The sequence below is a fragment of the Rhinatrema bivittatum genome, chromosome 3 (assembly GCF_901001135.1).
Source record: "Rhinatrema bivittatum chromosome 3, aRhiBiv1.1, whole genome shotgun sequence".
In the NCBI taxonomy this organism is placed as follows: Eukaryota; Metazoa; Chordata; class Amphibia; order Gymnophiona; family Rhinatrematidae; genus Rhinatrema; species Rhinatrema bivittatum.
The window spans coordinates 49,611,055-49,637,547 of NC_042617.1; the positions used below are offsets into that span (position 1 = coordinate 49,611,055).

General features: G+C 42.8%; 1 protein-coding gene across 4 annotated transcripts in view; it reads right to left on the reverse strand.

The window, feature by feature from the left end:
* CENPF (centromere protein F) overlaps positions 1–26,493 on the reverse strand; it is a 256,055-nt gene that overhangs the window by 18,705 nt on the left and 210,857 nt on the right. For all 4 annotated transcript variants that reach the window (XM_029593203.1, XM_029593204.1, XM_029593205.1 and 1 more), the window contains exons 17-19: positions 22,146–22,323; positions 12,410–12,883; positions 4,744–4,928 (exon numbers count right to left, since the gene is read on the reverse strand). In XM_029593203.1, the coding sequence (XP_029449063.1) occupies positions 4,744–4,928; positions 12,410–12,883; positions 22,146–22,323 (837 nt within the window). The remainder of the gene's footprint in view (positions 1–4,743; positions 4,929–12,409; positions 12,884–22,145; positions 22,324–26,493) is intronic.

The following is a 26,493-nucleotide window of genomic DNA, read 5'->3' on the forward strand; positions in this document are numbered from 1 at the left end:
TGTTTGAATCACAAATTTCTATACTTGTGATTGAATCTTGAGAACACTTTTTGAGGTCAAAGCAAACCAACCCTGTACAAGTATCAAAATGGGCCCCCAAGTGCTCTATTTCTTGAATTGGCTGCAACTTGTTCTTCTTGAAATTAGCTAACCCAATTTCTGAAGCACAGAAACTACCCAATCCGTCACTCTTAAATGTTCCACAAACGACTTACTTCTGATTAACCAAGTGTCTACATAAGAATGCACCATTATACCCTCTCATCTGAGAAATGCTGCTACTACAACCATCACCTTGGTAAACATTCTTGGCACCGTTGCCAACCAGAATGTCAAGGCCTTGAAAAGATAATGGTTCCCCAATATACAAAAATTGGAGATATTTTTGATTGCTCTCTGATATAGGGATATGGAAATAGGCTTCCTTCAAATCTAAAGACATCAGATATTCTCCTTTTCTCACTGACGACACCACTGAATGGGGGGTTTCCAATGAAAGTGAGGTACATGCAAACTCCTGTTTACCAATTTTAAATCTAGGATTGGTCTAAAGGAACCATTCTTTTTTGTAATTATAAAATACACTGAGTATGTCCCTTGTCTTTCCTGTCCTGCTGACACCAGACAAACTACCTGCAAAAAAATCAACTTGCTTAATGTCGAATGTACTGCAGATACCTTTTCTGCAGAACTTTTGGGGGAGATAACAAAACATTTTACAAGTCTGGCTAACTCCAGAACATACACCAAAAGCGCAAATAAGTTCTTTTTGGTCACAGTTCAAAAAATGTATTTTATTTATTTTCAACTCTGCTACTCCTTTTAGTAAAACACAGTGTTGTACAGCGAATCCCCCAACACGGACCCGTGTTGCGCCAGTCCGGCTGCTTCGAGGGGGCAATTTCTAACAATCTGTGTCGAGAACTCTCTCAAAATTTTATCAGGAGCACTATTTGTGCTGAGTGCAATTCTCGCTCCAGTGTGACATTGGACTTAACTCCAGAACATAGCCATTTCTTATAATGTCTGACTCACTGGTCTGAAATTTTCTTGAAGCCTTCCCCCACTGGCAATATCAAATAGTGGATTCGCAGAGCTTCATTGGGCAGTATGAGTAAAAGCTATAAGCCTTTTTGCTCCACAAAATGACTGCATCTTTTCTTTACCTCTTACAGACTGTGCTACCTACATAGGCGATATTTCCTAGCCTCTTTAAAATGGCTATGTCTTTGAATGGACAATAACTAAGCCTGAACTTATTTCAGGCAATCTTTGCGGCTTAGACTCACCTACATTTCACACTAGTTTTTCCCAGTTCTTCGCAAAATAGATGTCTTCCTTTGAAAGACGATCTACACCAACATGTGTTTGAGCAAGAATCTGCTGCCATTGGCAAAGCCAAAGAAGCTTTCTTGCACCTACTGAAAGAGCGAAACCTCTTGCTAAAACTCTTATCAGCCAACTTAGCCAGCTCATCTCTTAGAGGGAACTGTTGTATCCAGCATAACAAGGTTCTCACTATATAACTATTGCAGATAGCATCTGCAGAGCCAAAGAATTTGCTGAAAAAGTGTGCTTTAAACTGGGCTCCAACCTCCTATGCTATGGATTATTTAATGCAGCACCTCCCCTCCACGGAGATGGTAGTATTTCTTGTTACTGCCGCAACCATGGAATAGACTTTGGGCAAATAAAATAATCATTCCAGAGACGCAGCAGGCAAGGGGTATAACATTATAAACACTCAATCACCTGTATCCCGAATCTAACATTTCCCATTCAGAAAAAAATCACCACCTCAATTTCCTGATGTAAAGGAAAAGAAATTATCTTACATATGCCCTTTAAAATAGAGTCCTAATCTGGGTGTTCTTGCACCTTATTTTCAGTTAGCTTTAATGCTGAGGAGACTTGCACAATTAGTGCACTCATCTCTTCCCTGTGAAATAGCCTTATTTGCATTTCTTCACCTCCAGAATTAATTTCTCCTTCTTCCAGGGACTCATAGCTACTCCCAGCAAACTCTAAATCATTTTCTATCTCAGAGGAAAGCGTTCTCAGGTGAACCTAAATTAGTATTCTCAGTTAATCTCCTTCTTTCAGAGGTCTATTCTGCTCTCCTACAGAAAGTCCTGGAAGGGGATAAATCTAATCATCCCCTTTATCTTGCAATGCCTGGAAAGCTTAGTATAAAAATCTAAAAAAATTCAGGGGAATTGGTAACAATGTCTATGAAGCTGGATGAGTCTACTTTTAAATCTAGGTTTGAGATTTGTATTGTTTTCTCTGTTGCATGTAATTAACATAATTAAATAAAAAATTAACTAGGAAATGATAAGATCATGGTCATTTTTCTGATCCAAAAAACATCAAATTACCTTGGCTCCTAGCCTTTTCAGAGCCAAATAGTAAATCCAGGGTGTGTCCTTTACCATGAGTAGCACTAAAAATAATTTGATAAGAGTCCACTAGCAGCTAAAATAGAGAGAAAGTTTGTAACTTGAGGAAACCATACTATCCGCGTGTAGATTAAAATCCCCCATAACCAATAATAAAAGGAATTTCAATGACTGGCCTAGTATGTATTCTATGACCAAATCAATTAAAACTTGAGAAACACCAGGTGGAAAGTACCATAAAAGGATAGTGATAGGTTCTATAAAATCTAATAAGATCAAAAGGCTCTCACATCCTGCCACTTGGTCAGTTAAAATTCTTTTCATGAGGAGAGAGTTATGAAAAATAGCAATCCTCCCCCCCTTTTTTCCTAATCCTGACAGACTTGAAAGTGTTTACCTTTTAACCAGGTTTCTGTGATGATTACTAAATTAAGATTCCTGTCAACTATTAAATTGTGAATATGTAACCAGTTCTTGGTTAATGACCTATCAACATACAAAGAAGATTACCCTTTTTTCCCTCTACCACCCCTAATCCTTAATAATTAATACATCTAACAGGTACTGATAAACATCTAGAAAATTTCCTCTGACTGCAGGTAGCATTAGTCGAGCATTGCCTGTTCATCTATTTTTACCTCTACCCCAGATGGTGGACATAGGAGAGGATATATCAAGCATTTTCAGTCCCTCGATCTCCCAAAGAGGCAATCCTCTTTGTCAAGCCGCAACAGCAGCTTGTGTCAGAGCTTTGAGGCTCCACCGATGATGTCAGATAGGCGGGTCAGCAATAACGTCCACTGCAGGGAGTGTGAAACCAAGGCCTGCAATTCATATCTATGAAAGAACCGTAACATGGTTCAATACGGTTCTATTCCTGGGGGAATTTCCCCTTCTTCCAAGGATTTTGCTTTTTGTCTGTGCAGTCAGGGTCGTAAGCCCACTTCCCTATGCTCCAACAGGATCAGGAACGATGTCAGTGTGGCACACCAAGAAAGGAGACTGAGGAAGTCTTACCAAAATACTTCTTCTCTGAAGGTAAATGTCTTAAATTTTTTTTTTTTTTAACTTACCTGGGCTCATAGTGCTTATCATTTGAGTACAGAGACTGTCTCTGGCTGGGGGGGGGGTTTGGGGGGAAGAGGGCTTTGGCCTCCACCACTGCGCTCGGCTTCCTGCACCCACAGCCTTTTAGCTACTTGAGCAGCAAAGTCCACACCAGGAACTGGCTACCGGACCAAGGCACACCTCTGAGGGATTGCGGAAATCACCTCAGGATATCTCAACTGGGGGAGGGACCTTTAGTCATCACCGCAGGAGAGTGGGGCTCAATCTTTTCTCCAATTTAAAAAATAGAATTTCTTCTTCCAAAAGTTACAGCGATTTCCATAGGGAAAGCATGTCTAATTCTGCTAGAGACTGAGAAATACTGAAGGACTGAGGTCACTGCATGGGTGTATCTAGGGTGACATCAGCTTCGAAACCTGACTCCATCTCCATCTGCTGGCAGGGGAGCACAACCCGTTGGTCCTGAGTCCATCTGGCTACACGCTAGGAAATTAAACCTTAAAAACATCCTAAATAAAGAACAAAATAGCAGATTGTAGCCAAAAGAACGAGGCAGGTAAAAGGTACTGCTCTCCTGCTGGCGGGAGGGAAGGGGGATGAGGATTGTGTAAAATTTGGTTCGGTGTGCCAAGAAGATTTTCAAGTTTGCACAATGTGGCATGAAATTATAAAAAATTGAGAAGTTCTATAATCATACAATTAATTTAACAAGTGTGTTTAACACTAGGTATTAAATATATTAGTTGAGGTGGTTTAATACAAAAATATTTTTACTAGGCTATAACTTGATTGTTGAAGTTATATTTCACATTTGGTAAAATACTGCCATTAATGTTAAAATATACAACTGTAATCAAAAACAATTCTAATGAAGTGATTATTTTTGTTAAAGTTTATCTTCAGTTCCATCAGAAGATTGTGAAAGATGAGCCAAAAGGCTAGAATTTTATAGATGTCTGGGGGATGATTATGTTGCATCTAAAGTTTTTTTTTTTGGGTTTTTTTTTTAATTATACAATGCCAATATCCATTCCCAAAAGGATAAAAACAAGTTTATAGCATGAACAGGTATTCAGCTTTTATATGAGAAAATAGATCTAGCATTCTCCATATTTAGAACAATGAAGTTTTACATGCATATAATGGACATTGTGTGTAAACCCATCTGCTTTTCCTCATCTAGAGAATGAGCTTTGCAGTGCCTGCTTAAACATACCAACAGATAAAATTGTAGTCCGACTCAGCCCTGTAATACTGAAGCTTCCCAGTTTGTTACCTTCTGTGATTTGCTGCCCCCTGCTGCTGATTCAGAGCTGTCTGCAACATTTTCTAAGCTGCCTTTCTGCAGACTCTGTTGGGTGGATGGTAACATTCTCTGAGCATCAAGACGAGGACTTGTTCTTAGTGTTGTTCTACGCAAAATATAAGGACTACTTTCCCCTGAGGGGATGTCTGCAAATCCTGAAATAGAAACAACACTATTTAACAATATGGCTGATAATTTAACTACATACACAATTTTCCATTTAGGTTTGTGCTTTCTTAATAACTAAACAACTATAGTGCAAGAAAGCGAGGATTCAAAATTTATGAACAGTAATTAATAATATCCTCTTTTAGACAGATACCATCAATGTGGTTAGTTATAACAGCAAAATTTCAATCATTTTTACTGAAATACAATGTACAAAATAAGTTCATTAAGCAGTAAGTGCCATGAATGAAAAATTATTTCTCAATGAGAATGTCCGATATTTCATTAAAATAGATGAAGAGCACGGAACAGGTACTAAAAATCATTCAGCTAATTCCTTCAAATTCGTTACATCTGTTCCATGAAGGTAGAATTTTTTGTTCATGCACAAGATCTCAGGGCACGTTTATTGGCTTGTGGTTACCCTTTCAAGATAATTAGAAAAGCATTTAAGAGAGCCTTCTATGCAGAATTTCACTACTTTCTGAAAAACAAACATCAGAAATCTCACTTTTAGTATGTGCATTACAATATTCTCATCCACCGCCAGTTGTTGCATCTATTATTCATAAATACTGGTATATGTTATCTTTACATTCTCTCTTTCTGGACCCTCCATTAATTGCCTATAATAGGGGAAAAACATTTGCAACTGTTGTTCATTCAGAACTTCCTCCAACTACTCCTATGCAATCATCTGTAACCTCTGGCCATAGTCCATGTGGAAACTGTAGTTTCTGTGCCCTGAGCATTACTGGCACTAACTGGACCCATCCTAGATCGATGAAGGTTATTAATTTGTTAGGGGCTACAAACTGCCTTTCCACTTATGCAATTTTCTACACTGCCTTTGTCATAAGATTTACCTTGGTTGCATGAAACACAGCATTAAGAGCAGACTTACTGAGCACAAAAGCTGTAGCCACACTTGGAAGATGCAAGCCCCGACTGTCTCACACTGTGTGGCGCATAACCATCTTTTCACTGATCTTGAACAGATTGGCGATTCAAGAAAAAAGTAAAATAAAATCAGACTGCTCAGTTGAATCTAAGAAAACAATTTTGGATTTTCTATCTGGATTGTGTGACTCCCCAAGGTTTAAATAGGAAAATTAGTTCTTACCTGTTAATTTTCGTTCCTGTAGTACCACGGATCAGTCCAGACCGTGGGTTGAGCCTCCTGTCCAGCAGACTGAGACAGACCAAAACTGAAAGGGTATCCTATATCAGGACAGCCTACCCTGCAGCCCTTCAGTATAACCATTGTCAAAGCAGAAAAAACAACAAACGTAAGTAGGATCAAACAAGTAACCAAAAAGCTCAAATGAGCAACTCAACAACATTGTAAGTAACATGGCAGAACTAAGCGCTCTTGCATATACTTGGTTCTCAACGACCAAGGCTTCCGGTGTAATTGTCCGGTGTTCAGTAGAAAATAAAGTATCGACTTCTGAGAATCTGCAATAACAAGCTTCGAGTGGACAGTAAGAAAGAGAAACAGGGAATGGCGTCTGGACTGATCCGTGGTACTACAGGAACAAAAATTAACAGGTAAGAACTAATTTTCCTTTCCCTGTACGTACCCGGATCAGTCCAGACCGTGGGATGTACCAAAGCTTCCCTAAACCGGGTGGGACCAAGACAGTCCCGCTCGAAGCACTTGCCGCCCAAAGGAACCAAAAACCGGTGCTTGCACATCCAGATGGTAGTGTCGAGCAAAAGCATGCAGGGACGTCCATGTGACGGCCCTGCAAGTTTCTTGCGGAGAAACCGATTGGCTCTCCGCCCAGGAAGTAGCTTGAGAACGCAACGAATGAGCCTTTAGGCCCTCAGGAACCGCCCGACCTTGGCAAAGATAGGCCGAGTAAATCGCCTCTTTCAACCACCGCGCAATAGCAGTCTTAGAAGCTGGTTTACCCCGATTGGGACCACTCCATAGGACAAAAAGATGATCCGAGACCCAAAAGTCATTGGTGACCTGGAGATACCGGAGTAGAACTCGTTTGACATCAAGTCTGCGAAGATCGCCCCCAACGGAACCCGCAATCTCCTCTGGAGAGAATGCCGGGAGCTTCACCGACTGGTTGACATGGAAAGTGGAGACAACCTTCGGCAAGAAAGAAACCGTCCTGAGAGAAACTCCTGAATTGGAAAAACGCAAAAAAGGTTCCCGACAGGACAATGCTTGAATCTCGGAAACACGCCTAGCGGAGGAAATAGAAACTAGAAAGACAGTCTTGAGCGTGAGGTCCTTTACCGTAGCCAGACAGAGAGGCTCGAATGGGGCAACACAGAGGGCCCTGAGGACAAGATTAAGACTCCACGATGGGCAAATAGAGCGAGCGGGCGGATGCAGGTGCTTGACTCCCTTCAAGAACCGAACCACGTCCGGATGGCCCGCTAAGGGATGACCCTCGACCCGTCCAAGGAGCGAGCCGAGAGCAGAAACTTGCACGCACAGGGAACTGAATGAAAGGCCCTTGGAGAGACCCTTCTGTAAAAAAAAGAATCAACGAGACCGGAGCGGAGCGTGCCGAGACGCCCGACTCCGCACAAACAGTCTCAAAGACCTTCCAAACGTGCACGTAAGCTAGAGAAGTAGACTGCTTCCGAGCTCACAGGAAAGTGGAGATAACCTCCTCCTTATAGCCCTTACGTCCCAGGCGTCTCAGTTCAAAAGCCAGGCCGCTAGAGAAAAGCGATCGGTCTGGTCGAAATATACAGGCCCCTGCCAAAGCAGACAAGGAAGATGGCCTAGGCGGAGAGGGCCGTCCGTCGCCAGGTTGATGAGATCCGCGAACCATGGTCTGCGAGGCCATTTGGGAGCTACAAGAACCACTGGCCCTCGGTGTAGTTCTATTCTTCGGAGAACTTTCCCCACCAGAGGCCACGGAGGGAACACATACAGAAGGATGTCTGCAGGCCAAGGGAGAGCCAGAGCATCCACTCCTTCCAAGCCGTGCTCTCTCCAACGGCTGAAGAACCGATTGGCCTTGGCATTGTGCAAGGTTGCCATGAGGTCCAGGTGAAGAGGACCCCACCTGCCAATGATCAGATCCATGGCTTCTTCAGAGAGTTCCCATTCTCTCGGATTGAGAGACCGACGACTGAGGAAATCGGCCTGAACATTCTCCTTGCCCGCTATGTGGGAGGCCGCCAAGCAATCCAGATGCCGTTCCGCCCAGTCGAAGAGACGGCTGGCTTCTAGGGCCACCAGGCGACTGCGAGTGCCTCCCTGACAGTTGATGTAAGCCACGGTGGTGGAGTTGTCGGAAAGAACCCTCACTGCTTTGCCGCGTATCAAGGGCAGAAACTCCTGCGGGTCTCCAACCGATTGATGTGCCAACAAGCTTGAACCGGCGACCAGATCCCCTGAGTGGACTGGGACTGGCAGACTGCTCCCCAGCCCGAGAGACTGGTGTCCGTGGTTACTATCGTCCACTGTGGAGATTGGAGAGGCATTCCCCGGAGGAGATGAGTAAGCAAAAGCCACCACTGCAAGGCGGCGACGGTAGAGGCCAAAAGCGGGAGAACTACTTGGAACTGTTCCGACACTGGCTGCCAACAGGATAGAAAAACTCTCTATAACAGTTGCATATGAGCAAACGCCCAGGGGACAAGGTCTGTGGTGGAAGCCATCGAGCCCAAGACCTGAAGGTAGTCCCAGGCTGTCGGAAGAGGATGCGAGAGCAGATTCTGAACCTGGTCAATCAACTTGAGGGCCTGCGCATGAGGGAGGAACACCTTGCCTATCCGAGTATCGAAGTGGGCTCCCAGGAACTCCAACACCTGGGAAGGCTGTAACTTGCTTTTGGGAAAATTCACTATCCAGCCGAGAGAAGCGAGGAGAGCTAGAACCCGATCCACCGCCTGTCTGCAGAGAGTCTCAGACTTGGCCCTTACAAGCCAGTCGACAAGATAGGGGTGGACTAATATTCCTTCGCGGCGGAGGGTTGCCGCCACCACCATCATGACCTTGGTGAAGGTGCATGGTGCGTTAGCAAGACCGAAATGCAGCGCCCGAAACTGGAAATCCCGGTTGAGGATGTGGAAGCGAAGATACTTCTGGTAATCATGGTGAATCGGAATATGGAAGTATGTGCCTCTGTCAAATCGAGAGAGGCGAAGAACTCTCCTGGGTGAACCGCTGCGATGACCGCTCTCAAGGTTTCCATGCAAAAATGTGGGATCTTGAGGGCCCGGTTGACCCTCTTGAGGTCTAAGATCGGCCGAAAAGCCCCATCCTTCTTGGGAACTACGCTGAGCTCCTCCTTCAGAACCGGGATAACTGCGCCCAGACTCAATAGCCTGGCAAGGGTTTGCTCCACCGCCTCCCGCTTAAGACTACCGCATGGGGAGAATACGAAGAGGTCTGGTAGATCGCGAACAAATTCTAAGGCGTAACAGTCTCGGACAATGTCGAGGACCCACTGGTCCGACATGATTTTGACCCATTCCTCGAAGAACAGAGAGAGACGACCGCCCAGAAAAGGGACCAAGGAATGGGTCGACCGAACTTCATTGTGTGGCGGGCTTTGGGGTGGCGCACTGAGACTGGCCTTCGCGGAAAGAGCGACACCCACGAAAGGGCTGAGACCAAGATTGAGACCGGGAAGAATAACCCCCTGAGGAGCCACCTCGTCTAGGGGGCGTATACCTCCTCTGTCCCCGTAAGCGAGGACGGGAGGGTGTAAAGGATCGAGATTGTTTAGGACGGTCCTCCGGTAGCTTATGAACCTTGTTTTCCCCCAAGGAGTCAATAAGCTTCTCAAGGTCCTCTCCTAAAAGCAACTTACCTTTGAAAGGCAACGTGCCCAGCCGTGCCTTGGAGGACAGGTCGGCTGACCAATTGCGCAGCCAGAGGAGCCATCTAGCGGAGACCGCCGAGACCATCACCTTCGCCTGGTTGCGGAGTAGGTCGTAGAGCGCATCAGCCCCGTATGCTATGACACCTTCCAGACGTTCAGCCTGCTCTGCCTCTGAAGATGGGAGGTCCTGGGTGCCAATTAATTGTTGAACCCACCTGAGATCTGCCCACTGCATGAGACTGCTGCAGATAGTCGCCCGGAACCTCAGGGCCAGGACTTCAAAGATACGTTTCAGATGAGCCTCGAGCTTACGGTCCTGTCCGTACTTCAGAGCCGTCAATCCCACCACAGGGATAGTGGTGTGCTTGGTGACCGCCGAAACCGAGGAGTCCACGATGGGGATCTTCAGCATGTCCAAGCATTCCTCTGGGAGAGGGTAGAGCTTATCCATAGCCTACCCCACCCAGAGTCCCGCTTCGGGAGCCTCCCATTCCCACAAGAGCAGCAACTTGTGCTGCCGGATCCCTGAGTCCCGCCGGGACCGGGTCCATATCCTTGGGCAAGGAGGCCGTAAGGGTACCCACGGGGGGCCCCCTCCAGCCCCAGTTCCTGGAGGACAAAGGGGATGAGGGGCTCCAACTACTTCCTCTGAAACATGCGGAGAACCCTAGGATCATCCCCCTCCAGGGGTGGGAGTGCGCTCGCTAAATCTGACGTGGGATCCAGAACAGGGATAACTGGGGCCACCGGGGGGGTCAGGGATAGGGGCCACCCCCAGGACCACCCGCACCCGAACAGTCCCCGGAGGTTCCGCAGCAGGACAAACTGTTAACGGCGTGGGGTGCGGAATTTTCACTGGGGGAGGTCTGGGGAAGGGTCCTCCTCCTCCTCCTCCTGCAAGCTAGTCAAATATGATTTATGCAGGAGGTGAACAAATTCTGAAGAAAAATGAGCCTTGGATTTCCCCGGGGGGGGGGGGGGGGGGGGTGTGTCAGGGACCACCTCCTGAGAGACCTCAGGGGGGGGGGGGAATCTTGAAAATCTGGCTCCCCAGCCCCAGGCAGCTCCGAATTGGGAGCTGCCGAAATCCCCAAGATGGCCGCTGTTCCCGCGGTCTGCCGACCCGGGAACGACCTTGGCCATGCACTGGGGATTCCGTCCCCAGGCTATATTTGCTTGTCCTGCCGAGGAGGGGCCTTCCTCACCCGGCAGGCTGAACAGAGCCCCTCACGCAATAAGCGTGCCGAGGGCTCTCCACACCCAAGACAGGCTGCTGGCCGCGGCATCCTCAGTGAAGAGGAGCCACGAGCTGAAGAAAAAAGTCTAAAAATAGATGGTTGGCAGTTCTGCCGGCTGAAGCGGAGGCAGGGGGTTGAAGCCTGCTCGCTCCTGTGTCTGGCTGCCGGTTCAATCTCCAGTCAAGACAACGGATTAAAGTTTAAAATATGATTATTTTATTTTATTTTTTTACACAGAAAAACTGAACCAAAGGCAATGGAGCACTAAGCTCCCTAGGCAGCTGGGGGGGGGGGGGGGGGGAAAGAGACGAACGACTGGACCACCAGCCTCGGTCCCCCCACCAGGAAGCAAGAATGGACTTAGGCTATGCCCAGCACAAGGGGCGAAGCCCCCCTAAGTCCAGCAAGAGCCAGGAGACGGGACCATCTCTTGCACAGCACTGAAAACAATGAACTTTAAAACAAAACTGTTTTTTGTTTGGTTCTTTTTTAAATCCTATTAGAATCCCTAAGCAATAAGTACTTGCTTGATCCAAGAAGAAGGAAAAAAGAAGGCTGACTAGCCCAAATCAGGAGACCGCAGGGTGAGCTGAACCATCTGCTGGAGACAGACAAATACTGAAGGGCTGCAGGGTAGGCTCTGTCCAGATATAGGATACCCTTTTCAGTTTTGGTCTGTCTCCATCTGCTGGACAGGAGGCTCAACCCACGGCCTGGACTGATCCGGGTACGTACAGGGAACTTAAAATTGAATGGTATACAGTAATTTGATCACTCGATTGAAAGATTAGCCTCATTAGCATTTTACACTTTATAAATCATTACTGGAGGTGGCACCTTGGTAACTTCCGGTTGACATTTTCGCATTTGGCGATGTAGGTAATGTTTGGTTCATCTCTGCTCCTTTGATTACTATGCTGAATGATTTATATTTCTCAATGAGAACATCCAATAATTTTGCATTCGTGGCAATTACTGCTTAAACTCATTTTGTACTTTGTATTTCAGTAAAAATGATTGAAATTGTGCAATGGCTTGTGCAATAACAGAAGATTTACAACCCCCCTGATGCAGGTTTCCGAAATATGGCTCCGTGTTGGGGATTATTCTTCTCTTCATAAGATATACTAAAATAAGTACATTTTATTTGCACTTAATTATAAAAATATTTTTTAAAGTGTTTGGCCGATGATTAAATGTAAAGTAAATGAAGGTTTAATCTATGCAGAAAGTGCCTATTATGACTGGTCACTTTGATGGTACCTGTCTAAAAGAGGACATTACCACTTACGTTCTTAATAAACCATTTCTGTCCTGGAGCTGCTTTTGAACCACTGGTGCAAATCAAAGCAATAAAAGCTTTAGACAGCCCAGGGGTAGATGATCCTCTTGCTGGATCACAAATTTGGATATAGCACTTACCTTTCTTTACTGCTTCTGGAAGCCCCTCTGGTTCATACTCCATATCTTCACTAGCATTCACACCTCCTTTAACTCTCTTAGCTAAACGCTGAGGAGTTGTTGCTTTCTGCTCAGAACGATCACCCTTGCCTTCTAGTGGCCTTTGTCTCTTCACAGAAAGTTTAGTGGGCCCCTTTGATAGTCTCTTTTCTTTAGTACTCTTTTTATTGCTAGACTTGACTGGTTTATCTGAAGTCTGCCATATAGAACTCATTGGACCTTCTGGTGGTGGTAGAGGCTGTTTAAGGTGGGTGGTCAGCAAATCAACCTGCTTTTTTAACATGTCATTTTCTTCCTCTAACTTGTTGCTGCTAATTATTAGGCTGCAGTACTTCTCCAGATTTTCATCTGCTTCTCTTGTTTTCTCTTCTACAAATTCTTTCAATTCTTCCAGTTCTGATTTTAAAGCATCTTTGCTAGTTTCCAAATCAGCTTCTGTATAAAAGAAATAAGCTATCAATATCTAAAAAAAATTAAGTGAAGGAAAAAAAAGCTTTTGTTATGAGCACTCTTCATGAAACATTGCTCAGGCACTGCTACTATTAATCCTGTGATTTCTCTTTCCCTTACAGGTTTTCAAAATTCTATAGCACCCTGTTTATGGACACAGGTAAAACAACTTTGCTTATCTGTAACAGCATTTCTTAGCAAACAGCTCACCAGTCACGAGTGGATCACAAAATCACACCAGGCATCGAATGGAAAGCTACTGGAGAGCTTTTTTAAGGTCTAAATACATTTTCTGTGCATGCACAAGAGCTCCTGTGCTGCTGCAGCTCTGTAGCTCATCTCATTTCTACTAAATTTTGACAAGGAAAGAATAACTCCAGAAGAGGGGGTGAGAGTTTGTGTGACTGATGAACTATCATCTTCTGAGAACACTTATTAGAGGTAAATATTGCTTTCTCTAAAGACAGGCAGGTACACAGTCACATAAATGAATTCCCTAGCTAAGGGTGCCTGCAAGAAAAGGGGGAACAAAGCCATCAATGGGTGGAGAATACATTTTTGTCAGGAGAAATATTTTTGAAGGCAAATTTTAGAAAACATTTGTGGATAAAGCAAAATTGCTTACCTGTAATAGGTTTTCTCCAAGGCTAGCAAGATACAGTCCTCTCAACAGGGGTGACATCATTGGATGGAGCTTTTGACTTCAAAGCTTCCAGAGTTTTCAATCATGTGCAGAATATGTGCAGTACAGCCCATGTCATCATGGTTGTGACTCCCCACCCTTCAGTTCTCAATAAAAGCTCCTATTTTAAACAGCCAACTCTTTGGGGAGGCAGATGGGTTTCTGAGGACTGGCATTTTGCTGTCTTCACAAAACACCCAATACACGTAAGCAATTTTGCTTTCTCCAAGGTCAAACAGTCTTCACAACAAGGAAATACCAAGCTCCATGTTACATTCAGTCAAGAAAGGGAATACATCAGAACACTGCCAACAGGCAAACAATTTGTTTTGTTTGCATGTAATTTCTTATTGTATATGTATTTATATATTTCCAGGAAGACAACCTGCCCGGGGATTTGCCACCCAGGCCATACCCCGAGGTCTGCCGAGCGCGGCTCTGTCACGGCTGCGCTCGGCAGACCATGTGACTAGAGCGACCGTCCCACCGGGGGATGCCTGATCCCCCCGATCGGCCAATCCGCCCATTAATGTGTGCACAAAGCCATCCTATTATGAAAACATTTTGTATAAGGCACACAAGTCACTAGGATCCAGAGCTAAATGACTATGCAAGCCAAGGAGTGCCACCAAAAATATGTCCTTCCAAGCTGGGCACTTTAGCTCACAAGAGTTTAATGACTCAAAAGCAGCTTTCCTTAACTTGGTTAAAACCATGTTGCATTATCAAGACAGGGCAAACCCCATGAATCGGACACATTCTGTAAATGTTGTACAGAGATGAGTTTTCCTTCTATATGGTGATAACTGTCAATTGCAAATGAACCCTAACAAAGCTAGTCTTTAGATCTGACTCTGAAAGATGTAGAAAACCCTCACGATTTCCTCAAGGGGATCAAGGAAGACAGAATTTGGTGAGAGAGTTAACGGTGGTGGGGCCACTTGGCAACAGTGATCATAACATGATCAAATTTAAACTAATAACTGGAAGGGGGACAATAAGTAAATCTGCAGCTCTAACACTAAACTTTCAAAAGGGAAACTTTGATAAAATGAAGAAAATAGTTAGAAAAAAACTGAAAGATGCAACTGCAAAGGTTAAAAGTGTTCAACAGGCATGGGGGCATTGTTTAAAAATACAATCCTAGAGGCACAGTCTATATGTATTCCACACATTAAGAAAGGTGGAAAGAAGGCAAAACGATTACCTTAAAAGGTGAGGTGAAAGAGGCTATTTTAGCCAAAAAAAATCCTTCAAAATTGGAAGAAGGATCCATCTGAAGAAAATAGGATGAAACAAGCATTGTCAAGTTAAGTGTAAAACATTGATAAGACAGGCGAAGAGAGAATTTGAATTGAAGTTGGCCATAGAGGCAAAAACTCATAATAAAAACTTTTTTAAATATATCCGAAGCAAGAAACTGTGAGGGAGACGACTGGACCAATAGATGACAGAGGCTCTTAGGGAAGATAAGGCCACTGCAGAAAGATTAAATTAATTCTTTGCTTCCATGTTTATTAATGAGGAGGTTGGGGAGATACCAGTTCTGGAGATGGTTTTCAGGGGTGATGAGTCAAACGAACTGAACGAAATCACTGTGAACCTGGAAGATGTAGTAGGCCAGATTGACAAACTAAAGAGTAGCTAATCACCTGGACTGGATGGTATGCATCCTAGGGTACTGAAGGAACTAAAAAATGAAATTTCTGATCTATTAGTTAAAATTTGTAACCTATCATTAAAATCATCCATTGTACCTGACGACTGGAAGGTGGCCAATGTAACTCCAATATTTAAAAAAGGCTCCAGGGGCGATCCGGATAACTATAGACCAGTGAGCCTGACTTCAGTGCCAGGAAAAATAGTGGAAACTATTCTCAAGATCAAAATCGTAAAGCATATAGAAAGACATGGTTTAATGGAACACAGTCAACATGGATTTACCAAGGGAAGTCTTGCCTAACAAATCTGCTTCATTTTTTTGAAGGGGTTAATAAGCATGTAGATAAAGGTGAACCGGTAGATGTAGTGTATTTGGATTTTCAGAAGGCATTTGACAAAGTCCCTCATGAGAAGCTTCTAAGAAAACTAAAAAGTCATGGGATAGGAGGCGATGTCCTTTCGTGGATTACAAACTGGTTAAAAGACAGGAAACACAGTAGGATTAAATGGTACATTTTCTCAGTGGAAAAGGGTAAACAATGGAGTGCCTCAGGGATCTGTACTTGGGCCGGTGCTTTTCAATACATACATATATATATATAAATGATCTGACAAGGAATACGACGAGAGAGGTTATCAAATTTGCGGATGATACAAAATTATTCAGAGTAATTAAATCACAAGAGGATTGTGATACATTACAGGAGGACCTTGCAAGACTGGAAGATTTGGCATCCAAATGGCAGATGAAATTTAATGTGGACAAGTGCAAGGTGTTGCATATAGGGAAAAATAACCTTTGCTGTAGTTACACGATGTTAGGTTCCATATTAGGAGCTACCACCCAGGAAAAAGATCTAGGCATCATAGCGGATAATACTTTAAAATAGTCGGCTCAGTGTGCTGCAGCAGTCAAAAAAGCAAACAGAATGGTAGGAATAATTAGGAAGGGAATGGTTAATAAAACGGAAAATGTCATAATGCCTATATATCGTTCCATGGTGAGACCTCACATGGAATACTGTGTACAATTCTGGTCGCCGCATCTCAAAAACAATATAGTTGCGATGGAGAAGGTACAGAGAAGGGCAACCAAAATGATAAAGAGGATAGAACAGCTCCCCTATGAGGAAAGGCTGAAGAGGTTAGGGCTGTTCAGCTTGCAGAAGGGATGGCTAAGGGGGGATATGATAGAGGTCTTTAAGATCATGAGAGGTCTTGAACGAGTAGATGTGAATCGGTTATTTACACTTTCGAATAATAGAAGGACTAGGGGATATTCCATGAAGTTAGCAAGTAGCACATTTAAGACTAATCGGAGAAAATTCTTTTTCACTCAACGCACAATAAAGCTCTGGAATTTGTTGCCAGAGAATGTGGTTAGTGCAGTTAGTGTAGCTGAGTTCAAAAAAGGTTTGGATAAGTTCTTGGAGGAGAAGTCCATTAACGGCTATTAATCAAGTTTACTTAAGGAATAGCCACTGCTATTAATTGCATCAGTAGCATGGGATCTTCTTGGTGTTTGGGTAATTGCCAGGTTGTTGTGGCCTAGTTTGGCCTCTGTTGATGGACCCTGGGTCTGACCCAGCATAGCAATTTCTTATGTGCTTATGAATATCCAGAAAACTTGCTCTGGACTCAAGACTCCTTTAAAAGAAAAGATAGGCTTTGCTATTCATTTCATTATATCTGGAGGAGGAGAAATCTAAGTGAAGATTTTCTCCTTTCCTGGGGAAGATGGGGATCTAAGGGGAAAGCTTTAGACTCTTCCTGTTCAGAATAGTCTCCAAACTCATATTCATAACCTCCTCAGGCACGTAGACTGGTGAATTAAACATAGTAATGACAGCAGATAAAGACTAAACGGTCCATCTAGTCTGCCAAGCAATTTGCTTATGGTAGTAACTGCTGCTCCATGCAGGTAACCCCCATGCAAAAATGTTATACCATCCCTTTCTTTAAGCTTTTAGGGATCCACAATGTTTTTCCCCATATCTTTTTGAATTCATTAACTGTTCTCATCTTCATCTTTCTGGGAGGACATTCCAGGTATCCACTACCCTGTCCATAAAATATTTCCTGATATTGGTTCTGAGTCGTCTCCCCCTAGAGTTTCATATTGTGACCCCTAGCAGAAAAGGTTTAAAGTCTGTGCATTGTTAATATCTGTCAGGTATCTGAAGGTTTGTATCATATCTCTCTTGCACCTCCTCTCTCCCAGGGTATGCAAATTTATATCCTTCAGCTTCTCCTCGCAGGTCTTCCGCAACAGACCTCACAACAATTTGGTCACCTTCCTTTGGACTGTTTCCATTCTGTTTCTATTCTTTTTTGTGATATGGTTTCCAGGATTGAACACAGTACTTTAGGCGAGACCTCTCCATGGATCTGTACAAGGGTATTATCACTTCCTTTTTCCTGCTAATTATACCTCTCTCTATGCAGCCCAGCTTATTTCTGGCTTTAGCTACTACCTTGTCACATTGCTTTGCTACCTTCAGTTCATCAATCACCCCAAGGTCTCTCTCCTGGTCCATGCACTATAGTCTTTCACCCCCATCCCATATAGCTCTTTTGGATAATCACATTCCAGATGCATGACTCTGCACTTCTTGGCACTGAATTGCAGCTGTTAAATCTTTGACCACTCTTCAAAGTTTTATTAAATCACTTTTCATTCTCTCTACTCCTTCAGGCATGTCCACTTTGTTGCAGATCTTAGTATCATCCACAAAAAGGCAAACTTTTCCTTCTAATCCCTTCGCAATATTGCTCACGAAGATACTGAACAGAACCGATCCCAAAATCGATCCTTGCGATTCTCCACTTAACAGTTCTCTCAGAGCGGATTCCATTTACTATTACACATTGTATACTGTCAGTTAACCAGTTAGTAATCCGCTCCAACACCTCAGCGCCCACGCCCAATCTTCTCATTTTATTCACAAGCTTCCTATGTGGAACCATATTGAAAGCTTTGCTGAAATCCAAGTAAATCACATTAAGTGCTCTTCCTTGATCCAGTTCTCTCGTTACCCAATCAAAAAGGTCAACCAGGTTTGTCTGGCAGGACCTTCCCCTGGTGAATCCATGCTGTCTCCGGTCCAGCAACTATCCTTTCATTCAGCAGTCTCTCCATTAATTTTCCCACCACTGAAGTAAGGCTAACCAGCCTGTGGTTTCCAGCCTCCTCTCTTTTACCACGCTGGTGAAGCAGGGCCACAAACGTTCTTCTTCAATCATGTGGCACCACTCCAGTTCCCAGGGATCTATTGAAGAGGTCTTTCAGTGGACCCGCCAGCACATCTCTTAGCTCTCTTATTATCCTAAGATGTAACTCATCCGGCCCTATGGCCTTGTCCATGTTCAGGCTTCCTAGCTCTTCCTATACATTCTCTTCTGTAAATGGGGTTGCATCTATTCCATTCCCATCCATGATCTTATCAATCAACAATTCTTCTCCAGGGTCTTTCTTTAGTAAACACCGAACTGAAGTATTTAATATTTCTACTATTTCTTTTTCTTCACATATTGCTCCTCATCACCTTTCAATTTTACTATACCACTATGGGCCTCCCTTCTTTCTCAGATATATCTAAAAAATGTCAGCTCGCTTTACCTCTTTGGCAATACTTTCTTCTGCTTGACCTTTTGCTTCCCTGATTTCTTTTTTCGTCTCCCTCAATTTCACCAGATGTTCTTCCCTGTGTTTCTCTTTTTGGGATCCTTTATACTTCTTGAACACTGTTCCTTCTGTGTTTTTTTTTTCCAGCCATCTCCTTTGAGAACCAGATACGTTTCTTTTTCCTCTTTCTCTTGTTTAATTTTCTAACAAATTTGTTGCCTTTGTGATAGCTTCCTTTAAATTTGGCCCACTGTTAGTTCTCACCCATTTTCTCCCAGTCTTCTAGTTCTTCCTCCAGGAACATCCCCATTTCAACAAAGTCCATATTTCTGAAATTCAAAACTCAGGTCTTTGTGCAACTTCTCTGTATTTTGTGATATCAAATCATACCATCTGATGATCACTGGTGCTCAGATGGGCACCTACCTGGACATTAAAGAGATCTCCATTTGTGAGCACCAGATCAAATATCACACCCTCCCTCATGGGTTTCATTACCATTTATTTGGAAAGAGCCCCTTGGCATCTCTCTCTCTACTTCTTGTAGATTCTACAGAAGAGATACTCCAGTTTACATCTGGCAGATTAAAATTTCCAATGAGGAACACCCCCCCCCCTTCTTTCCCACCTTTTGAATGTATTCAGCCAAATCTCTCTCCAGCTCTTCTGTCTGAATCAGTGATCTGTAGACTACACCAATGTAAATGGAAGTACCATTTTCTTTTCTTTTTAACAAAGCGCATAATGCTTCTCTATCCCACATCTCTTGTATTTCAGTTGCTTGGATATTGTTTTTGATATAAAGCTCTACTCCTCCCCCTTTCCTGTCTTTTCTATTCTTCCTTAATAAGAGCATGAACATGTCTACCTGCCATATCCCATAAAAGACCTTCAACTGGCTGTTTGGGACTAGATTTCAATGCATCTCTGTACCCCAAGGCATAGGAGACTGACAATGGCAATCTGTATCAATGCCAATGTCCTGCAGGGCACCAATGTTAGTACAATACCACCAGGTGATAGGAGGGTTTCCAGAATCTATTGATTCTCTGTCTGTATTGCTGCTGATGCTGCCAGTGCTAGCCAGACAATGGTCAAGCACCTCTTGGACTCTCCTGTTCAGCTCTTCTGAGAAGACTGCAGATGCCAAAATCACATGGGTAATAAGAGAGAATACTCCTTTAGTGATGTAAGAGGATGTTTCGGTGGCCATGATATGGATCTCCAGAGACTTCCATAACTCATCACTCCTTAGAGAGAATGAGTAATCCATCCACTATTGTTAGCCTTTTTTGAATTAATAATCTGTCCTTTCTCTTCCTTCTTCGCCAAGTTCTAGTCTCCCTGTTAAATGTAACTGCATTTTTCCGCACCATTGTTATAGTTAATGTTTTACTTTGCACCCCTGTTCTATGTGAACCAGCATGATGTGATTGCTATCTCGAATGCCGGTATATAAAAATCCGAAATAAATAAATATAAATAATCCTCTCTGAAGGGAAATATAGGACATATGGCTGCTGTCTGTACTGCCCTGGTCTGGACATCATGCATCAACTGGAACTGATGCGGATGCTTCTTGGTGTTCACCCAGGGCTTGACATTGGTATCCCCCAATGCAGATATCTATGAAGTGGAATCCTTTGCTTTAATCAGGTGGGGAAAGTAATATAAGCCTCTACTCCAACGCCTCTTTCAATGCTTGACCTGGAGGATGACCATTTCCCTAAAGGACAATTTGTTCTTACCTGCTAATTTTCGTTCCTTTAGTACCACAGATCAGTCCAGACTCCTGGGTTTTACCTCCCTTCCAGCAGATGGAAACAGAGAAAATTTCACAGGCACCGCCTTATAACCTGGTGGGCCACCTGCTAATCCTTCAGTATTTCTCTGTCTCCAGCAGATGGAGGTGGTGCAAAACCTGCGGCTCTGTACCCAACCTTTAAAAAAAAAAAAAAAAAAATTCCTCATATGTCATTTAGGTCCTGATAGGACCATCTCCCCTCATTGTAGGGGTCAAGCGAGCAGGGTATGTACAGGGAATGATAATTCATTAGTGCCTACTGCAGCTCCTGGTCTTTCAATGTCAATGCCTCTGATGCAGATAGAAGTAAAGTAGTGAAAAAAATCTATTCACTCTCTATGCCTCTTCTGATCCCTGGGAGACATCGTTTGACTGGTGTCACATCCCAGGATGTCATGTTGAAGCCCAACCACAAAACACAAAGATCATGCAATTGGTGATAGACATTACGCTGCTGCACCTGATACATTTCTTGAAGCCGGTGACCTTCTTCTAAAACATTGTTAAATATACAGCCAAAGTGAAATCAAACAACTCAAAAAGCAAAAAAATGCACTGAATAATGCCACTCAATGCAAGGATATTGCTGCAGTACCACAGTTATGAGAAAAAGAAAGAACAAACAAAAAAAAACCCCCCCTTACAGACTCAAATGTAAGGATATTAAAAGGGTGAAAAAAATGAAGAGCCAGATCAGAGACCACCTGAAAAAAAAACAAACCCACATTGAGAGAAAAACTCTTTTCATTGGGTAGAGCAGAATAAAATGAAATTGAAGGGGACCCCATACAACCACGATGACATGGAACATCCGGAACATGCTAAGATGAGCATCACTAAAGGTTCTAGAAGCTTTGAAGTAAAAGTTCCATCTGAGTTCTGTCCAATGCCGCCACCCTAGCTGTGAGGACTGCTATCCTAATTGTTCTCAAAAGAATACTGATTTACCTGGGTAAACTGGCTATCTGAAAATTGCCTGGCCCTTACCCAGCTAAAGTAAGCGCAGCTGTCAATAATGCATGCAATTTTAGCTGGATAAAAAGTAGGCAAACCTGGGTGATTATTTAGGTTAAGGAAGAGAAATAAGGAATGTAGATTATATTTTCAAATCTATACACATTATTTGAAGAGAAAACTTACCTGCACATAAAACAGGTGCAAATCTGTGCCGGTATTTTTTCCCAGAGCAGTTTCAAAGGGAAAGTATGCTTGTACTTTCCTTTTGAAAGCTGGCACAAAGCATGTGGATAAAAGTACTTATTGACTGTCCATCAATTCACCCAGTTTCCAAAATTGAAATGACTCCGATGACAGAGAAGATGCATTAATAAGTTCAACATCATACAGAGAATCAATTTTAAAGTAAAAAGATATTCCTTTCACATAAAAGGACATGAACACATTTATAAAATTAAGGAACCACATTAACTGTAACAAGAGTTCCATACTGTAGATCTTTCCAACTACTACATACTTTTGTCATACTTTTTCTGCAGATCTGACAATAGTTCTACTTGTTCCACAATACGTTTCTGTAGTATTTCCCTTTCCTGTTCCAGCTGTTTACAAGATTTTATCCATGACTTTAGTTTACTTTGGCCAATCTCATTTTCTTTCCTTAGCTGAAGAACCATACTTTTAAGGCTGTTGACCTAGAAAAGATAAGGGTTCATTTACAGGTTTGCAAAGTCAACATGTATTACAATTTCTGGACTGGCACTTTGGATTAAAATGTTTTAATTCCTTATCCATCAGGACCAAATCAGTTGAGCTTAAACTTGACAGGAAGGTTGTGCATTCAGGCTTGGGAAGGAGGAAAAGCTGCTGCCACTACTGTGGCAAACACCCACAGGCCAACAAACAGCATGGAAAGTGCATCTCAGAAAAGGTACTCCCTCCAAACCTCAGAATGACAAGCATAAAGCCAGCACTATCCCCCCCCCCCTTCCCCAGACAATAGCTTTTAAGTCAACATGCTAGTCAGTACTCAAAGGAAAGAATGGGAGAATGTATTATCTAGTGCGGGGATTCCCATACCATTCTGGGTTCCTGCAGTCAGTCAGGTTTTCAAGATACATACAATGAATATACAAGAAATAAATGTGCATACACTGGAGAGATATGCAACTCTCTCTCATATTCATTATGGATATCCTGAAAGACTGACTGGCTGAGAGGATCCCTAAGATATGTTAGGGAAACCATGGTCTATTGGGTTTCCAGCAAGCAAATTAAGAGTCAGGAGAACTCCTGGTACTCATGAGATCCAATCCTGGTCTCCTGACAACTGTGTGCAACCTTAAACAAATTATGCTTTTTCTGGGCTTAACTAAACTCAACTGTAACCAGGTAACAGCAGCAATGCATGAAGTGTTCCTTTTGTTTTTGGAAGTGGCTATGCAGATAAGCCGGACAGCAGAAGAATGAAAGGATGGATCGGTTAAAATGGACTTTATTGAAACTTGCCCGACTCTGGCCGAGTTTCGCTCTGCCGAGCTGCCTCAGGGGCTGTGGCACATAAATATAAACAATTAAAAATACACACAAACATAAATATTTGTATCAACATATAAATATGATATAAAACATATTTAAAAAAATATATTAAATAATACAAATACACAAATGCTTAAACAAGGGGACAATACATGTTTTGTGTGCATAAAATGACGATATTGCATAAATAATTACGTGTTTGAAAGTACAGATACCAATATCTGAAAAATCAATTGAAAACTGCGGAGAAGAGTTTTCACTCTTCTCCGCAGTTTTCAATTGATTTTTCAGATATTGGTATCTGTACTTTCAAACACGTAATTTTTTATGCAACATAGTCATTTTATGCACACAAAACATGTATTGTCCCCTTGTTTAAGCGTTTGTGTATTTGTATTATTTAATATATTTTTTTAATATATTTTTTTTAAATATGTTTTATATCATATTTATATGTTGATACAAATATTTATGTTTGTGTGTATTTTTAATTGTTTATATTTATGTGCCACAGCCCCTGAGGCAGCTCGGCAGAGCGAAACTCGGCCAGAGTCGGGCAAGTTTCAATAAAGTCCATTTTAACGATCCATCCTTTCATTCTTCTGCTGTCCGCTACATTGGATCGGTTACCGGTTTGTTTTCTTGGACTATGCAGATAAGCCACCACAACTGGAAGCAGACTTCCACTCCAAAGTTGGGTGGAAACTATTCTGATCACCACAAGCAACACTAGGATCCTAACTGGAAAAAGGTCAAGCAAATGAAAGTGATTATAAAACATAGTAGTTATTAGTACTAAACATTTCTCAAGCACTACTTGACATACACAGTGCTGTACAACCACCACCACACAAGAGACATGCCCTGCTCAATAGAGCTTACAATCTAATCAAGACAAACATACAGGTCAGACAATTGTTAAAATTAATTAATGAAGTTGAAGGCAAACCAACAGGCTTAATGTCTGAAAGCAATCTCATAAAAGTGGGTTTTAAGATGGGATTTAAACACGGTGAGAATAAGCATGATGCACCAACTCAAAATCTATTTCAAGCACAGGGTGCAGACAGGTGCAAAACACAGAGTCTGGAATTGGCAATGGACGAGAAGGCTATATATAGGAGTGTCTTGTCTGATGAGTGGAGTCACAAGGAGGGGTATAGGAGGAAATAAGAGAGGAGAGTTAGTGAGGAGCTGCAGAGTGAAGCACTTGTAGGTCAGTAAGTGGAGCTTGAACTGTATGCAGATAAGGAGCCAATGCAGTGATTTCAGAAGAGGGTTATATGGTTTTAGCGACTTTAGCTAAAGTTAAGTTACAAAGCTGAATTTAGGATGGATTGTAGTGGAGATATATGGCTCACTGAGAGACCTGAGAGGAGCCGAACACAATAGTCTAAGGGGGAGGAGATGACAGAATATATAAGGATTCTCATAGTGCGTTCAGAAAGAAAGGGATGGATTTTGGCAAAGTTCTAGAGAATAAAACAGCACGCTTTAGCAGAACTTTGGATATCTGTAGAGAAGGAAAGAAAGACAAGTTAAAGATGATTCCCAGGTTATGGGCTGAGGGGACTGGGAGGATGATTGTGTTATCTACAAAAATAGAGAAAGGAGGAAAAGGGGAGGACGGCTTAGGGAGGGCAGGGCTTCCCAAATCTGTTCTCGGGACCTCAAAGCCAGTCATGTTTTCAGGATATCCATAATGAATATGCATGAGAAATTTGCATACCATGGAGCCTCAATACATGCATATTTATCTCATGCATATTTCATGGCGGATATCCTGAAAATCTGACTGGTTGTGGGGTCCCCGGGACAGGTTTGGGAATCCCTGGCTTAGGGGGAAAGATATGGAGGTCAGTCTTAGTCATGTGGTTTTAAGATAACAGTGGGACATCCAGACAGCAATGTCAGTCAAGCAGACTGAGATCTGGGACTAGATTTCTGATGACATTTCTGGTGTAGAGAGGTAGATCTGATAAAGGTTTGGTGTGCCATGGGGACCACATACACTGCTCTCACCATATACCAAAGGACAATTGGATTGCTTAGGCTGAGATCTGATGGAAGGAATGTTTCTATGCCAATGTCTATCCATTTCCCAAATAACTTTATTCTCTGGGTAGGAATGAGGTTTGATTTGACAAAGCTGATTATGAACCCTAGATATTGAAGGAATTGGATCGTCTTCTTCAAGAAGTCCAACACCCCTGCTTGGTAAGGTCTCATTATCAGCCATCTGTCAAGGTAAGGAAAGATAAACCCCTTGGCGAAGATGTGTAGATGCTATGCTAGGCCTTTCATGAAGACCCTCAGGGTAGAACCTCATGTTGGCAGTGAGAGAAAACCACCACGAACCTCAGGTACTTCCAGTGAAACTGATGGATAAGAACATAAGAACATAAGAAAATGCCATACTGGGTCAGACCAAGGGTCCATCAAGCCCAGCATTCTGTTTCCAACAGTGGCCAATCCAGGCCATAAGAACCTGGCAAGTACCCAAAAACTAAGTCTATTCCATGTAACCATTGCTAATGGCAGTGGCTATTCTCTAAGTGAACTTAATAGCAGGTAATGGACTTCTCCTCCAAGAACTTATGCAATCCTTTTTTAAACACAGCTATACTAACTGCACTAACCACATTCTCTGGCAACAAATTCCAGAGTTTAATTGTGCGTTGAGTAAAAAAGAACTTTCTCCGATTAGTTTTAAATGTGCCCCATGCTAACTTCATGGAGTGCCCCCTAGTCTTTCTACTATCCGAAAGAGTAAATAACCGATTCACATCTACCCGTTCTAGACCTCTCATGATTTTAAACACCTCTATCATATCCCCCCTCAGTCGTCTCTTCTCCAAGCTGAAAAGTCCTAACCTCTTTAGTCTTTCCTCATAGGGGAGTTGTTCCATTCCCCTTATCATTTTGGTAGCCCTTCTCTGTACCTTCTCCATCGCAATTATATCTTTTTTGAGATGCGGCGACCAGAATTGTACACAGTATTCAAGGTGCGGTCTCACCATGGAGCGATACAGAGGCATTATGACATTTTCTGTTTTATTCATCATTCCTTTTCTAATAATTCCCAACATTGTTTGCTTTTTTGACTGCCGCAGCACACTGCACCGACGATTTCAATGTGTTATCCACTATGACACCTAGATCTCTTTCTTGCGTTGTAGCACCTAATATGGAACCCAACATTGTGTAATTATAGCATGGGTTATTTTTCCCTATATGCATCACCTTGCACTTATCCACATTAAATTTCATCTGCCATTTGGATGCCCAATTTTCCAGTCTCACAAGGTCTTCCTGCAATTTATCAC